This window comes from Zingiber officinale, chromosome 5B (assembly GCF_018446385.1).
Source record: "Zingiber officinale cultivar Zhangliang chromosome 5B, Zo_v1.1, whole genome shotgun sequence".
NCBI lineage: Eukaryota > Viridiplantae > Streptophyta > Magnoliopsida > Zingiberales > Zingiberaceae > Zingiber > Zingiber officinale.
The window spans coordinates 138,427,328-138,445,410 of record NC_055995.1 but is presented as its reverse complement, the minus strand read 5'-3'; the positions used below and the strand labels follow the sequence as shown (position 1 = coordinate 138,445,410).

Genomic DNA, 18,083 nt, shown 5'->3' with positions numbered 1-18,083 from the left:
TCGTAAGGGATCATGTAGCTAGAAGTGAAATTGTACTTAACCATGTTGAGTCCAAATCAAACCTAGCTGACATTTTCACAAAACCCTTACCTGAACTTGAGTTCAGTATACCTAGAAGACAAATAAAAATATGTTGGGTAGAATAGTTCTTGATTTTCAAATCTCTATATCTAATTTTTTTTAAAAAATTATCTTCAAAATTACTTAATCTTAAAATTATCTTTTAAAATTCTAGGAAAAATAATGTTTTCAAAATCTCAATCTAATTAGTCTTTCAAAATTTGAACTTAGCCTAGAATCTTCCCCTTAAATATCATGCTCTCCTAGTTCAGTCAGAGCATCTCACAAACACACTAGACATAATTTGTTTGTGCTTGAAAAAAACTTAGAACGGCATGAGATGCATAGGATACAACCTGGACTCCAAAATACTTATTTCTATGCATCATAGTGAGTCTGGGCGTTAAATATCAACTTTACATTAATCAAATTGAATGATCCAGCACCAGCCAAAACTAACTGGATTACTAAATTAACTTGACTAACCAAGTGAAAACTGTTGCCCTCTAGGTATTCAGCCAATAGCTAAAGGTTAGACAGTTGGTTAAGGATATTAAAATTTCAAATTAACTCAGCTTGCACTTTAGGGCTCTGATACCTTGCTAAATGAAATTAGTTAATTAACAACTTATTTAACTCACTCATACGCTTAACATGCTTGATAACCTAAAATGGGTGAAATGGAAAATTAGAAAAATATAAAATATCTATATTTTTATATATTACATGCTTGAACTCCAGGCCCCTAGGGATTTATTTTGGCATTTATTAAGGGGAGTAAGTGGAGTCAAGCCAATTTCTTTTTAATAGTTAAACTCCTTGAAAGGCTAAAACAAATCCAATTATTTTTATCCAGAAAAAATAAGTTTTTAAGCTTTAAACTGTTTATTATCTTAACTATTTATCAATATCTCAATAAAGCCAAGTTATTTTTCAAATTTAACTAAGTATTTCAAAAAAGTTTTTTCAAAATTTAACTAAGTAGTTTTTTAAAAGGCTTTTTCACTTAATCCTTTTCAGTAATTTTTCCTTTCACTAATTTCACTTAGCTAAAAAGCTTTACAAGAAAATCAGTTTTAAAAAGTTAAGTGTTTATCAAAAATTTTCCCTCTATTTAGAAGTTCCTTTTCAAAGCTAAACTTTTTCATCTATCTTCTTAAAGTTATTGTGGATGAAAATTATTATTTCTCAAAACAAGCTAAGGTTTGAACTCAACTTATCCTTTACTCTTTCAGTTATTTTTGATATATGGCAAAGGGGGAGAGTATAAGAAAGTATAAGAAAATTCAAAGAAATTTTTATGCTTAATTCAAGGGGAGCTTTTGTAAAAGGGGAGTCTTTATACTTAATTTAGCTCTGCACTTAAGATTATGCTTGTCTTTTCATGCTTATCTTTTTATAGCATTATTTTCTTAACTTTGAATTGTTGTTGTCATAATAAAAAAGGAAGAGATTGTTGGTGCGGGAAGCATCCGACGATCGAACCTAGGTTTTGATAATCGCAAAGAGATTCAAAGTTAAGATTGCTTGTTATCTAACGTACTTAAATAAGATTTCAAGAAAGTCCTAACTGCGGTTAGGCAGGTGAAAACCCTATGGGGTGGTAACCCTAGGTCCTAGGGGGTGGTAACCCTAAGTGAAGGAAAATCCTAAGGGGCGGTAACCTTAGGTCCTAGGGGGCGGTAATCCTAGGTGGAGGAAAATCTTAAGGGAGGGGGGGGGGGGTAACCTTAGGTTCTAGGGGGTGGTAACCCTAGGTAGAGAAAACCCCTAGGTCGTAGGGGGTGGTAACCCTAAGCAGAAAGTCCAGTTGGTCTGGAGGACCGGACTGACACCAGGTAATCTCTCCTGAGGGGAGTAGGTGAGGACGCGTTTCTCGTAGAGGGAACAGTAGGCTTTGGGTCGACTTAGGGTTTCCGATTGGAAATATGAAGTCAGACCCAGACAGTCCATTGACTATCGATATTTCATTTAGTATACCTATTCTGTGCTAACTTTGTTTTGCAGGGTATATGTTTAGGACTAACACATTTTGCAGGAACAAAGAAACAATTTATACCTCGGACGAACAGTGTCCGAGGCGCCTCCATGGAACTTGGAGGCGCCTCGGGTGCAAGCCGAAGCCAGCTGTCCAGAGGAGCTGGAGGCGCCTTCATGGGGACTGAAGGCGCCTTGGACCAGGGATTGGAGGCGCCTTGGACGGCCATAGAGGCGCCTTCAAGCTGATAAGGTGCGATGAGTTCAGCAGTGATCCACACAGTTGACTCGGAGGCCTAGAGGCGCCTTGGATGGTATTGGAGGCGCCTCCAACACTGTATAAAAGAGGACTTCGAGCAGCTCCTTCAACAATTAGTAAAAACGCGATCTTTCATCAACGTGCTGCTCCAAAATACGCCCAGAAGTGCTGTTGCAAGTCCCCGACGACCCGAAGCTCCGAGATTCCGATTATTGTCGTCGGTATAAATTTCTATTATTGCATTTATTGTAATACATATTTGTAAACATTTTGCGTGATATAGTTGTTGCCCACAGTAAGCGATCAACGATCGCAGACCTTGGAGTAGGAGTCGCCCTAGGCTCCGAACCAAGTAAATTCTTGGGTCGTTCTGTGTGATTGTTCTTCTGTTGTTTTATTTCCGCTGCTTAAGCTCTCGAACGATTTCTGAATACGAAACGAGTGAAAGTCACGAGTGCTATTCACCCCCTTCTAGCGCTTCTCGATCCTATAGCGTTGCGAGTGTGTTTCTTGTTGTTTATTCCACTGCACACATCGAAGAAGCACATCAACGAGCGCGTGAAGAGCTATTCCCCCTTTCTAACATATTTCGACCCTAACAAAATTTGCATTTGTCTATGAATGATTTATATTAATTTGTTATCTTATATTTTATTTATCTTTAGATTTAAGTTTAGATATGAATTTATGAATGATTTATTAATTTGTTATCTTATGTTTTATTTATGTTTAGATATAAGTATTTTTAGATTTAAGTTTAGATATGAATTTATATTTATGTTGTATTTTCCTTGTACACATGTCGATGTGGATGAGAAAATTCTCGTTGCCGAACAATTGCTCTGTGAGAGCCTTTGCGAGCGCTATTTTACTGTCTTCGTCAGAGCCTAATAAAAGAAATGAACCTATGGCGATTTGGCAGGCTAAGACTGGCTCTCGATCGAAGAACTACTTCGGGACGGCTTGATTCTGCCTGACCACCCTCTCGCACAACCTCTCTACGAGGCCGATCAATCTCTCCTTCGCATTCCAACGGCTCGGCCGCGGCGCCGAGATTTTCATTGGCATCGCCCACGAGCATTGCTCGAGATTATCATTGACATCGCCCTCGAGCTTTGCGATGGTTGCATCTAACTCTTGCAATGATTCAAACTTGAAGTCTGCAAGACTGAACGATTCCCTGGGTCCCATTGCGATAGCACTCTTCGACGTCGCTTCAACATTTGAATTTCGTCCATCCTTCTCCTCATTTCATCGATCCTTCTCCTCTCCAAGTTGTCCTATCGAGTTGAATCCCTGGTCGTCCAAGTCGATTGTCTTTTCATGAAGCTGTAGCTCTAGTATCATAGAATAACGTTTTGTTGATAAGAAAAGTTTAAATGAAATCTGCAAACTGTGAATATCAAACTGTTGAGCAAGACCCTCAACGATTTCTTGAATAAGATCGCAGTTGTAGATATTTAACATCTCAAAGAGCATCTTCTTCAATACAATATCTTCTTCCAACTCATTATCAATATATTGAATAACAATTAGATGTTACTGAAAATCAATACCAATTTCTCATTTATCATTTGATTTTTGAAATACTTTTATGCTCCATCTTAAAACTATTTTATACAAAACAGCAATATTTTTTTTACTCTAAAACAGCTATATCTTACAAAATAAATAAATAAATATCACGTTGAACAATTTAGCTGCGGTGCAACTTTACATTTAGTAATTTTAAAATAATATTATTTTATATAAAATAATTCTAAAATAATATTATTTTGTACAAAATTGTTATGAGGTGGAGTATAAAAGTGCATTTTGAATATAAAATTATAGATGAATATTATTTTAATATATATTTTTTAAACGTACTATATGAATAAATAAGAATGCTTGTTTAATTATCTGTCAATATAATATTAACGAAAGAAGGTTACTTATTTTAATTAAAAATAAAATAATAAAAATAACGGTAAAGTGAAGAAAAATCTCCAATCCCATTCATAATTTTGCATTAAGTCCCTTTATCTAAAAAATTTTATTTCCACTCCCTACATACAAAGTTTTCTTTGCTTCAACTCCCCTCATGTAAATATCATGACCTAATTGCCCTCAAATTTTTTAGGTATAAAAAGTTCAAGAATGAGTATAATTTCTCCTAAATTCATTATCATTTAAACAAAATTTAGTATATTTTCATCAAATTGAGTACCATTTAAAGAAAATCGTATATATTTTCTATCAAAATTAACTCTCATATTTTTTTAGGTATTAAGTAAATATGTTTGACTAGGGAGTGAAAACAAAGAATTTGGGAAGTGGGGACTGCATGTAAAGTTATGTTTGTCGGGACTGTATGCAAATTTTCCCTAAAAATAATCTATTTTAGTATTTCATATCAGTTATTTATAGTATATAATTTTAATTTAAATTAAATTTATTTATATAAATATTAAGATAATATATGAAAAATATAATGATTGTTAATATCTCATAATAAATATAGAAATAATGATAAATATAATTATCATAATAAATAGTTTAGAATTTTTTTTTACTCTAAGACAGCTTTATCTTCCAAAATAAATAAATAAATATCACGTTGAACAATTTAAATGCAGTGCAATTTTATATTTAGTAATTTTAAAATAATAATATTATATATAAAATAATTCTAAAATAATATTATTTTGATTTTTGTACAGAATTGTTCTGAGGTGGAGTATAAAAGTGCATATTGAATATAAAATTATAGATGCACTTTATTTTAATAATCTTTTTTTTAAGGTACTATAGGAATAAATAAGAATGCTTGTTTGACGCGATTCTCTGTCAATATAATTAATATTAACAAAAGAAGGTTACTTGTTTTAATTAAAAATAAAATAATAAAAATAATTTATTTTAGTATTTCATATCAGTTATTTATAGTATATAATTTTAATTTAAATCAAATTTATTTACATAAATGGTTAAGGTAATATATAAAAAATATAATGATAAATATGTTAATATATCATAATAAATATAGAAATAATGATAAATATAGTTATGCTTATTTAAAAATGGTAGATAATCGTAAATTTCTTAATTTTTGATTAATATCCGTAATTGTTATTTTGTATAAAAACGGACCATCGGTAGATCGGATTTCCCTCCCTTCGCACTTCCTTACACAGATCGTTTTAGCGCTTCTTCCTTCTCTCTGCGAGTCCCAAACCCAAGTTCCGATTCTTCACAACGGTTGATTCAAGTTAGTTTTATGGGTTTTTGTTTTTCTTTCTGTTTTACACGTGCAATTTCATTGAGAATTTTGTTGTTACTTGTTGTACATCTTTTTTCAAATCTTGCAAGGTTTTTTTCTCGTCAACTATCGTATGGGTTTGAGCTTTGTCCTTTTTCTTCAAGTTAATTTGATCGTACGTACCTTCAGTTTCAGTTGGGTTAAACAATTAGAACTTCTCTGATGTTAAGCTTGTATACTAGTTCAACATCCATCTTCCTCTTTATTCCTTTCAACATCATGTAGTTTAATTTAGTCTTACCTGTGAATCAACTCAAAGTATGTGGGAAATAACACGGCGGAAGTTATTCTTGCTATCTGTCAATTCTTTCGTTCAAGTAATATTCTACCTCAATGCTACATGTACTTAGGGACTTAAACTTTCTAACTTCCTTTTTTTTAATAATATTTTAGAGTCAAAATGGAAGGATCTAGTAGAGGTAGCAGTGCTGATGTAGCCTTGCAAAATTATAAGCTAGGAAAGACTATTGGCATTGGGTCATTTGGCAAGGTTAAACTTGCAGAGCATTTGTTGACGGGCCACAAGGTTGCTATCAAGATCCAAAGTCGTCATAAAGTAAAGAGCATGGGAATGGAAGAAAAAGGCATGTATATAGATCTTTCTCCATCTTGAGTATATTCATTGCATTACTAGATAAAAATATCAGTAACCATTTTGCTAATACCTTGATTTACATTTCAAAAAGTTTGAGGATCAGAATATGGCGATATTTTTTAAAAAAATAATACAGTTACTTTGACTTCTATTTTACTGAGCCCTATTATATTGTTTGATGGTGTTATGTTAATAGTAAGTTCATATAATAACTAGTTTGATTAGAATTGTGAATACCTCATGTCTATGGAGGAAAAGCTAATTAGATAAGAACAAAATCTACTTTTCATTGGACAATTTTACATGTGAACTTAGAATTTTTTTTCCCCTTCTTTCTTCTTTATATGCTGTTCTGCACTTGCAAACAACCTATAAAGAAGGCTCTGATTGTCATTTAATCCTTCAAGTTGCAAATACACAACAACAAAAATTTTTGGAGCTCTTGATTGGCAAGGAAATTAGCTTAGGATCACAAATTTTAAACTAAAAACATGCCTAAAATTTTTCTAAGATGGAGAAGTATTGTTGTCATAATATATACTCTTATGCAATTAAAATAGATTATGTTAAAATAAGTCTTGCCATGGTCTTATTTTTTATTTTTTAATTTTTAAAATCTCTTTTCTACTTAAATACTTTTATTTATGATATCCTTCAACTTGTTCTAAGGCAATTTCTTATTGGTGAAGAATGATAAGTAAAAATTGACCATTTAAATATATCAGACATCTAATAAATTTTATATTCAAACTTAAAACTAATTTTAATTTTTCTCTTTTTCTGTCTCTTTGAAACTTAAAGTACTATTTTTCTAGTTTTATAGGATCAGATTATTGTAAAATCTGAAAAGATGTCTCTTATTTTTGCTTTCATCATCCAATCACTGATTAAGCAGCTTCTAATTTAAAATTTTCTTCTCTCCGGAGAGATTAATGATTAGGTACGCAACATATATATATTGTCTTCTAATACATATCAGTCATCCAATATCCCAACATGCCCATGGAATCGATCATGTCATCTGATTCTTTGAGGAAATCATATTTCAGACATTTTTAAGTTTAATTTGTCTCATCTTATATATGTTTTCTTTGTCTAATTAATATATTTACATGAAATTGTTTTGCATTGCAGTGATACGAGAAATCAAAATTTTAAGACAATTAATGCATCCTCATATTGTGCGTATGTATGAGGCGATTGAGACACATTCACACATTTATATTGTCACGGAGCATGCTGCGTTGGGCGAGTTGTTTGATTATATTGTTGAAAAGGGGAGGTTACAAGAGGATGAAGCTCGTCGCTTCTTCCAACAGGTACTAATTGAGAATTCTTTCTTTATCACACCTTAGCTTCTCCTTGATATATCCTAATTAAAATCAGAGTTCTGACACTTTATTATCTGATGGGAGTTCTCTAGCTAGATTTTACTAGTTTGGTATACGTTTTGGTCATGCATGCTAGCTCATGGAAGTAAAATCCAAATGCTTCCAAGAACTATTTTCCATTCAATTATTTTCTGTTCGGTGTGTCTTTGGGTAGAGAGATTGATCCATATTTTGTGTTGTTTATTGAGATTGACATGCCTGACTTTCTTCCTCTCATTTCTGATAAATTAAAACCTACGTCTTCGCCAAATAGATCATATCCGGCGTGGAGTATTGCCACAGAAACATGGTAGTTCATCGGGACCTAAAACCAGAGAACTTGTTGTTGGATTCAAATCGCAATGTTAAAATTTCCGACTTTGGCTTAAGTAATGTCATGCGCGATGGCCATTTTCTGAAGACTTGCTGTGGGAGCCCAAATTATGCTGCTCCTGAGGTATTTAGAGATTTCTCTTTGTTAGTCTATTGTTTTCGATCGGTTTACTTGGACTTTTACTGTGATGTCGAGTTCATTATATATATTCGTTTAATTAGATTATCAGTGAAAAATTGTATGCTGGACCTGCGGTAGATGTGTGGAGTTGTGGTGTCATTCTTTACGCTCTTCTTTGTGGTACCCTTCCCTTCGACGATGAGAATATACCAAACTTGTTTAAGAAAATAAAGGCAAGAAATCTTCTAACTCATTTTTTTTGCATTCTGGTTCCGCAAGCATAGCATATTGATGGATTCACCATTGTCGATAATCCAGGGGGGGCTATATACTCTTCCTAGTCATTTGTCTGCTCTTCCTCGGGACTTGATTCTTAAAATGCTGGTGGTCGATCCTATGAAGAGAATAACTATCGGCCAAATTCGTGAACATGAATGGTTCAAGATACGTCTTCCTCGCTATCTGGCTGTTCCTCCACCACATACTTCACAGCAAGCTAAAAAGGTGAGTTATCTATTCTAACTACCCTCGTACGTAGAATTTAATTCTGCTCGACTATATATCTAGCCGGAATCCCTCACAAACAGTTGACCATTCTGGCAGATGGACGAAGACATCCTTCTGCAGGTGACTAAAATGGGCTTCAACAGAGACCAGTTGATCGAGTCTCTCCATAACAGGATACAAAATGAGGTATTTAATTTCCTGCGAATAATCAAATTAAGTGCTTCTCTGAGTAAAACAACTTTAACTAACTCTATCTCAATGTTCATAAATTAGGCAACTGTTTCGTATTATTTGCTCTTCGACAATCGGTTCCACGACACGACCGCCGGCTACCTTGGCGGCGGTTTCCAAAAAACCATGGTGCAGGAGTGCTTGCATACGAGTTCAAGTGACATTGCAATTCCAAATCGCCTACCTGCTTTCCCTAATACCGAAAAAAAAATGGCCTCAAGGACTTGAGGTGCTCTAATTAACTTGCTCATCTCTCTTAACCAAAGCATTCAATAGGTCTTTTAATTTAACTTGCAAATCTTTAATTTGGTCATCCAGTCTCGAGCCCATCCTCGTGAAATCATGACAGAGGTACTCAAGGCTCTGCGAGACCTGAATGTTTCTTGGAAGAAGATTGGAAATTACAACATCAAGTTCCGTTATCTTCCTGGCCGTTCTAATGACCAAGGCATTGTCGAAACAGAAGGCATTGTAGCAAGATTACTACTGCTTAAGCCATCAATCAACCAAGCAATTAAGAACGGACAGAACTTGTGTGCACCGATACGACTGTAAAATAATTCCGTGAACAAGTTTAGTATTTAATTTGATAAGAATTTATTTATATTCGTTTAATAGGTATTTGAACAACTCATTTAACTATACGAATAAGGTTGAATTTATATATTTAACTCGTTAATGTTTGTAAATAATATTCGTGAATCATGTTCATGAATAAAACTTTTATCAATATACTAAATAAATATAAAAAATTTAAAATAAATAAATAATTTTATATTATCAAACTCAATAGTTAATCAAACAAGTTTAAAATGTAAAAGTTTCGAACAATGAAACAAATTTGAATTGAGATATCGATAACATCTAAATAAACCAAGTTCAAGTTTATAAAAAAAAATCAAGTCAAGTTTAAATAATCATTTTAACGACTTAGTTCATTTTAAATTTAGTTCGATTTAACTCGATTATCTTATCAACGAATTTAAAAATTACAAATCTTGGCTTGTTTACCCCTCTATGCACTGATAAAATACTATTATAATTAATAAGATATCTATGCATCAATTTTTAATTGTGACGTACTGTGAATTAATTTTCTTAAGTGGAAAGATAATTGTGAAATGTGGGCTTCCGTAGCAATAAGTCAATTGTGCATTCAAATTTAATCTGATGGTCGATAAAAAAAAATTTTAGTCAGAACGGTCAATAGCCTCCCATTAAGGCATCTGTGGATCAATCGCTATGAAACGACCCATGATAGGTTGGCCAAGGCGTTTAGAATTAATCCAGATGTCTTAATTCTTTATTTTATTTTTTTTAAAATAGAAAATTCCTTAAATCCTAAACTTGAAACATATTAAATACGTATATTATACAAGGCTAGACTCTCTGGTCCACAGAAAAATAGATTAGGAGATCGACCACTTATAATTACAGTCAAATCATAGCCACGATACGGTTGTAATTTGTTACAATCTTTTTCTGGGTTCACCGTCTCCCTAAGTTATAGTTTGAATCGTGATAAGTAATTGGAGGCCATCAGTGCCTAAGAAGAGAAATGAACTGATGGATCGATTTGGTAGGCTAAGACCGGCTCTGGATCGGAGAACTACTTCAGCTACCGTCTCAACTAGGGGTGTAAACGAATCGAATCGAGCCGAATATGCTGAAAAATTTAAGGCTCGAATTCGGCTCGAAATAGGTATATTCGAGTTCGAGCTCGATTCGAAGCTCGAAAATTTTAAAATGTTTGGTTCGAGTTCGGTTCGAATTAGGGTTCGGGTTCGAATTCGGCTCGAAATATTCGAACATGTTCGCCAACTATTCGAATTATTACTCGAAAATAGGTTCGAAAGGCTCGAAATTTATTTATTTAATATATATTTAACTTATATTAATAAATATTAAGGCTCGTGAGCGGCTCGCGAGCGGCTCGAACAATATAATTTGGGTTCGAGTTCGGCTCGAAAAAAAGTTCGAACATGTTCGAGTTCGGCTCGAATTCGATAAATTCGAATACGAATCGAATATTTTTCGAGCCGGCTCGAAAAGCTCGCGAGCCGGCTCGATTCGTTTGCAGCCCTAGTCTCAACGACCTAATTCTGCCCGACCACCCTCTCATGCATCCTCTCAACGAGGTTGATCAATCTCTCCTTCTCTTTCCAATGGCAATGGCTCGGCGTCGAGCTTTTCAGTGGCATCGCCCACGCGCTTTGCTCGAGATTATCATTGACATCACCCTCGAGCTTTGCTATGGCTGCATCTAACTCTTGCAACGTCGCTTCAATATTTGAATTTCATCCATATATCCTTCACCTCATTTAATCAATCTTTCTCCTCTCCGAGTTGAATCCTCTGGTCGTCCAAGTCGATTGCCTTATCAGGAAGGTGTCGCTATGGCATCATAGAATAACGGTACATTGATAAGAAAAGTTCAAATGAAAAGATTTAAACTTACCGGTGATATAGGGATGGGATAACTGAGCGGCATCAAGAGGGTCAAGTGAGAGCGCAATAAGAGCATTACCGATGACTGTAATGCGTTGGTTTATGATGTGGATATATCCTAGGGGTAGAAGAGAAATTAGGAAGAGGGAGGAGAGTATTTTAGTGTTTTCATGGGTTAAGGCTTTAAGAGGAGAAAGGGACACTGTAGCAAGGGAGCCTGCTTCGTTCGTGGTCTCGCTGCCGCAAAGCGGGAACAGAGAAGGGAGTTTTCTTCCTCCCTCTCACACTCCTTGTCGCCGCCGACTCCGACGTCGACGTGGGACGCCACCTCTTCTCCTCTCCCTCTCCTCACCGCTCCGCCACCGCTGCTCCTTTTTTCGCCGCCACTCTCTAGCTACGGCCGCCAGCGACGACCTCTTTCCTCCTTCTCCTCTCGACGCCGGCGACGACCTCTTTCCTCCTTCTCCTCTCGACGACAGCTTCCTCCCCTTCCTGCGCCAATGATGCCGGTCGCCACCTCCTTCCTCCTGCACGCAGCTGCCCTATCTGCCACTTCCCTCTCCCTTGGCACACCAACGCCCACAGCTACTGGTCACCCTCCCTTCGGACTACCGACGACCAAGCGTTGTCTCATTAGCGGTCTCCTCCAGGATATCGCAGCGCTGCTTCTTGTATTGCCTCATCTCAGGCCACCTCCGGATCATCCACATTGTCGTGTGTCGTTGATGTGGGTCGGGCCTTCGAGCCCGCGTTGTCGTTATATTCCGTCATTACTTGTATGATATTTGTTATGTCTCGGCCTATGTGCTGGTATCTTATCTTGGTCTGCGTGCTGATGTCTTATCTCGGTCTGTGTGTCGGTGTTGTATCTCGGTCTATGTGTCAATATTTGTATCTCGGTCCGCGCGTCGATATTTGTAATCCGGCCTGCGTGCCGACATCATATCCCGACCTACGTGTCGGTGTTTTATCCCGACTTGCAGCTCGTCTTCCAGTTCCGCGCCACGTCCGATTCCGCTTCATCAGACCTAGCTCTTCATCCAGCTTATCCATCAATTCTTCCGGGACACAATAACTCGACTAGCGTCCCATCCGAGGGCGACCTCCTGGGCCAGAGTACATTTTTCGTACTCGTCCCTTATTTATCTCATTATTATATTATTCACCTGTCACTCATATATTCGTTGGATCTGTCTCGAGGCTCGGGGTACCAAAGACTGGGATGACCCGGTCGCTGCTTGCAGGTATCGTTGACCAGGAGACTTTTGAAGACTTGGTCAACATAGAAGTCATCTCAGTACACCCTCTTCTAGAACACCACGACTCGGTCAATATTTCATCCATCTCATCCGACGATCCATCCGACTTAATTTACGGACGGGAACATTTTCTTTGAAACGGCTGCTTGAGTCGATGAATGATGCTCATAACTTTAATGTGGTTGCCCACATGATACACTGGTTGAAATTGACACTCAAGGGCAGCATCTTTATCAATATACTTCCGGTGCTACTCAAAACTCATCGTCCCAATGCATCGCAGCTGATCTCTCGCAAGCATTGGCTTGAAGAGGTTGGCAGCGTCTAGGGTACCTTCTGCTTCGGCTGGAGAACCAAGTGGATTTAGGCCTCCTCAACTTCCTTGAGTACCGCTTTGATGCGGTCCTGAAATTCAGCATGGTCCTTGACTCCGGCGATCAGTGCGCTAGCGCCACAAAGTGGACATCGAGCAGATTACTCGGGACATGCCCGCGTGCAATACGCTGAGCAAGACCCTCGACGACTTCTTGCAAGAACTCTCCGACCAGAGCAGGATTGTTTTTGAACTGCCGTGAGAGAATGCTGATGACCAAGTCGATCACTGAGAGAATGATCCCCGAGTATACATCAATAATGTCCGGGTTGAGCTTCCCGGCGATCTCGACGAGGCCACGGCCGTAGGTCTTCAAGACCTGCTGGAACTTGGTATCCCCATCCTGGGACACGCTCTCCCCCTTCCTCACCTCCGAATTCCCGCGGAGCTTTTCGACCTCGGCGCGAACACAGGCGACGTCGAGTCGTCGCTGATGCTGACATCTTTGAGGAGATCCCTGATCTGAGAATCCTCCAGGAGGCTTAGGAAGAGCTGGTCTACGGTGTGGTGGGAGTCGGCACGAGACTTTCGTAAAGACCGCGCGCGGCGAAGAAGAACGTCGACGAGGGACAGAGAGATGGGGATATCGTCGACGTGCTCAAAATCGTCGGCGTCCAAGGTTATATTTGACGAGTAATTTTAATTTTTTTTTTCCATTTCACGCTTGTGGGATTGATATATTATGTACTGCTTGTTCGAGAACAAAAATTTATGATGCTATTTATAATTCTAATAGATTCTCATATTGCTTCGGAGAATGATAAGTACGTAGAAACTAAATTCCATTTGTAAAAGTTCTTAGAACAACAAGTTTTTTGTTTATCTTTAATCAACTGTTCATCATCGAAGACTCTAGGTTTTGTCATTTTTCAAAACAAGGGCATTCATTGTTATTATTAAGAAACACCTTCTGTCCGATGTACTCATTAAAGCGATCAAACAAAAAGAAACAGATGCATTTTGGGTCTAGGTCCTCATGACTTTACTCTTGGGTTCTACCCAAAAGGTCTCATACCAATAGAGATATCATGCATCCTTTTAACCCCATGATATTTACCAAATCTTTTCAATGTGGGACTTTGATTGAACCTCAACAATCCTCCCCTCAAACGAAGGACCACAATTACTCTCATGGTCCGGGCCTCCCCGCGAGCATCGGGTTATCCTGACCTATTCTGGGTCTCCCCACAAGCATCCGCGCCTTGTCACCTTGACCTACTTCGGGCCTACCTGCGAGCATCCGGCCACCCTGACCTACTCGTCTCACCGCAAGTACTCGGTCACCTTGACATGCTCCTGGCCCCCCCGGCAAGTACTCGGTCATCCTGACCTGCTTTGGGTCTCCCCGTGAGCATCCGGTTTCCCTGACCTATTTGCCCCTTGCAAGTATTCGGTCACCTTGACCTGCTCCGGGCTTCCCTGTTAGCATCCGCGCTCGGTCATCTTGACCTACTTCGGGTCTACCTGTGAGCATTCGGTTACCCTGACCTGCTCCAGGCCCCCCGCGAGTAACTGGTCACCCTGACCTGCTTCGGGCCTCCCTGCGAGCATCTGGTAACCTTGACCTACTTGCTTTTGTACAAGTATCCAATCACCATGACCTGCTCTAGGCCTCCCACGAACATCCGGTCACCCTGACCTACTCCGGGCCCACCCTCAATTCGTTCAAGGCTGCCCCATATGGTATCTGGTCTAGACCATGACTATGATACCATTTGTTGTGACCAAAGGATGTCCACATATCTCTACAATGACATGATATTGTCCACTTTAAACTTAGACCCTCATGACTTTGTTCTTGGGCTCTACCCAAAAGGTCTCATACTAATGAAGATATTATGTTTTTTTTTAACCCCATAATTTTTATTAAATTTTTTTAATGCAAGACTTTGATTGAATCAACAATGCACCACGATGTTAACATGAGATAAAACATGAAACGTCCATGAGAGTTGAGACGTCAGTACTTGCTGGACAATGATCATCAACCGAGTTCTTGAAGTTCATAATTATTAATCTACATCTCTTTCCCAACTTCCTAGGCTGAGCTCCCATTTCTTTCACGGCTTTAGATGGAAAGTTTGGGCCGACTTTCAGTATCTTTCGGGCCGTGCGTCCGGGCTAAGTAAGATTTTAATTAACCTATTTATAAAATAAATTGATTTTGATATTTTTATTTCCTGATTTTAATTAGGGGCCTCGGTACTTTACACAAAACCACGAAATTTTTTTTATATCTATGTCGTATCAAAATTTTGATATGATATAAAATCATATGATTTATACTAAATTTTTAGTATCGTTAAAGTATATAAAATTTTAATACAATAAAATACCGTACAAATTTATTTGATAACATTAGTACAATATAGATTTCATAAATAATATAAAAAAGTATGTCATTTTTAAAATTATCAAGGGTAAATTTATTTTTGGAAATACTGAGTTCAACTCATTTCAGCGAATTCATTCCTGTTTAAGCCATCAAATATAAATATATATATACCAAATATGATTTATTACCGGACACCGGAACAGAATCAATCTAGACAACGAGTTGACCAATATAAGAGAATAAAATTTGGTTAAATGTATTTTAATTAACTTGAAACGGTCAAATTGACTAAAAAATCTAGAAAAATGAAGACTTTACAAATAATTTTTTATCTCAATTCATTTTATCTAGAAAAATGGAGAATAATGGGCAGCCAAATAATTATCTTCCCTTTTTTTTATAATAAGAGTGACTTTTCTTTCTATAGGCTTAACAACTGAGTGGTACCCCACATCGCCACGACTTTGAATTGCCCGGCCCAAGTCAAGTGCCCCTTGCCGCCTAAGTAAACTAGTACATTGCCCCGTGCCGCCCAAGTCAAGTGCCCCTTTAAATGCCAACCCTCCTTCCTCTGCTTCTGCGGCACATACCTGCCCTGTCTTTTCCCGCATCGAGTGCCCTTTCAATACCACCCCCAAATGGCATCTACGTCTCTTCTCGCCGACGTTGCTCTCCTAGGCCCGCCCGAGATCCGCCGCCTGGCTCCTCCTCGCCCCTCCGCGGCCCCATCGGAGGTGTCGTCCGATCGCTTCCTCGCCCTCATGGATGCGGGATTCAACGCCGCCGCGCCGCGTCCGCTCATGGGCCTTACGGAGAACCTCTCCCCCACTTTTCTCTCCTCCGGCGATCCGTGCCTCGACTTCTTCTTCCAGATCGTTCCGGGGACTCCGGCGCCGACTGTCGCAGGGCTCCTCGGCTCCGCCTGGGCGAAGGACGCTCCCACCGCTCTCAAGCTAGCATGCCACCTGCGTGGCGTCCGCGGCACCGGCAAGTCTGACCGCGAGGGTTTTTATTCATCGGCGTTGTGGATGCACCGCCACCATCCGAAGACTCTCGCGCTCAACCTCCTGCCCATTTCTGGCTTCGGATACCTGAAGGACTTGCCGGAGATCCTCCACCGCCTGGTCGCCGGCGACGATGTTCGTGAAAAGGCCAAGGCTGCGCGGCCACCACGTGGTCCAAAGCGCCGTGGCTTTGGCCGCCGTAGGTTCCGCTTTTCCGGCCGCCACAAGTCCAAGAAGCGCCAAGTGACGAAGAAGCAAGTTACGAAAGAGGAAAGGATCGCGGCCGATCTCGCAAAGGGGAAGGTCCTATCGGCGCAGGCAGCAGAAATCCGGCGGAGGAAGCGAGCCGAGATGGCGGCGCGAGCAGTCGAGCGCTACGCTCGCGACCCAGACTATCGCTTCCTCCACGACCGCGTCGCCGATGTCTTTGCCGAGCTCCTCTCAGCCGATCTCCGCAACCTCGGCGAGGGAAAGTTGACGAAGATCTCCCTCGCCGCCAAGTGGTGCCCTTCGCTCGACTCCTCGTACGATCTATCCATCCTCCTCTGCGAGGCCATAGCGCGGCGACTCTTTCCTCGGGACTCCCATCCCGACTACGCTTCGCTCGAGGAGGAGCATTACGCTTACCGCGTCCGCGATCGCCTCCGGCGAGAGGCGCTTGTTCCCCTGCGCCGCGCCCTCGAGCTCCCGGAGGTATACATGAGCGCCGGCCAGTGGAGCGTTCTCCCTTACAACCGCGTAGCTTCTGTGGCAATGAAAAACTACAAAGGGATTTTCACCAAGCACGATCGCGACCGCTTCGCCCAATATCTATCCGACGTTAAGAAGGGGACGGCCAAAATCGCCGCCGGGGCGCTCCTTCCCCACGAGATCCTAGCGGACGCCGGTGACGAGGTCGCGGAGCTGCAATGGAAGAGGATGGTCGAAGACCTCGCCAAGAAGGGTAGCCTAAGCAACTGCATCGCTGTGTGCGACGTCTCCGGCAGCATGTCCGGTACGCCGATGGAGGTATGCATCGCGCTCGGTCTCCTCATCTCCGAGCTCAGCGAAGATCCATGGAAGGGGCGGGTGATCACGTTCAGCGAGAGGCCGCAGCTGCACCAGATCGAGGGCGATTCTCTGACGGAGAAAACGGCGTTCATACGTAGCATGGAGTGGGGAATGAACACAGACTTCCAGAAAGTGTTCGATAATATCCTCGCGGTTGCCGTCGAGGGAAATCTGCCGCGGGAGGCGATGGTGCGGCGGGTGTTCGTGTTCAGCGACATGGAATTCGACGTGGCGTCTGCGAATCCTTGGGAAACGGACTACGAGGCGGTGTGCCGGAAGTTCCGGAAGGCAGGGTACGGGGAGTCGGTGCCGGAGGTGGTGTTCTGGAACCTTCGAGACTCCAGGTCGACGCCGGTGCCTTCCTCACAGAAGGGGGTGGCGCTGGTCAGCGGCTTTTCCAAGAATCTGGTGAAGCTGTTCTTAGAAGGAGACGGGATTCTCAGCCCGCGGGCAGTGATGGAGACGGCGATAGCCGGAAAGGAATACGAGAAGCTCATGATCTTCGATTGACATGTTTCCATCTTCGCAAATAAGTTTCCACCGTAGAACTTTGAAAATCCAAATATAAACAATTTCTATCAAAATTAATAATCAAACTAGACAAAGAGAATGGAAGCTTGGGTTAATTAATTACCAGATGGTATGATTCAGATACAACTACGTCCCACGCAGCATCTGTTACGGACAATGCGACACCTCTCTGAGCAAGACGAAGTGCAATATCAACCATTTGAAACCTAGCCACCTTTCTAAGTTGATCATGAGATAACGGATCAAATATCACTATCTCATCGAATCGATTGAGGTCCTCGGGCTCAAAATGCTGCCTGACCTGCATAATTTTAACCATAAAGATTCTC

The 18,083-nt window shown here is 40.1% G+C and overlaps 1 protein-coding gene and 2 pseudogenes across 1 annotated transcript; 2 read left to right on the top strand and 1 right to left on the bottom strand.

Moving 5' to 3' along the window:
• The first annotated feature begins 5,997 nt into the window (after positions 1 to 5,997).
• LOC121987126 lies at positions 5,998 to 11,706 on the top strand (annotated as a pseudogene).
• An 867-nt stretch (positions 11,707 to 12,573) lies between these two features.
• LOC121987125 lies at positions 12,574 to 15,780 on the bottom strand (annotated as a pseudogene).
• Positions 15,731 to 17,758, top strand: LOC121986325. The gene has a single exon (XM_042540206.1). The coding sequence runs from the start codon at positions 15,808 to 15,810 to the stop codon at positions 17,731 to 17,733; it is 1,926 nt and encodes a 641-aa protein (XP_042396140.1). The 5' UTR covers positions 15,731 to 15,807; the 3' UTR covers positions 17,734 to 17,758.
• The last annotated feature ends 325 nt before the right edge of the window (positions 17,759 to 18,083 follow it).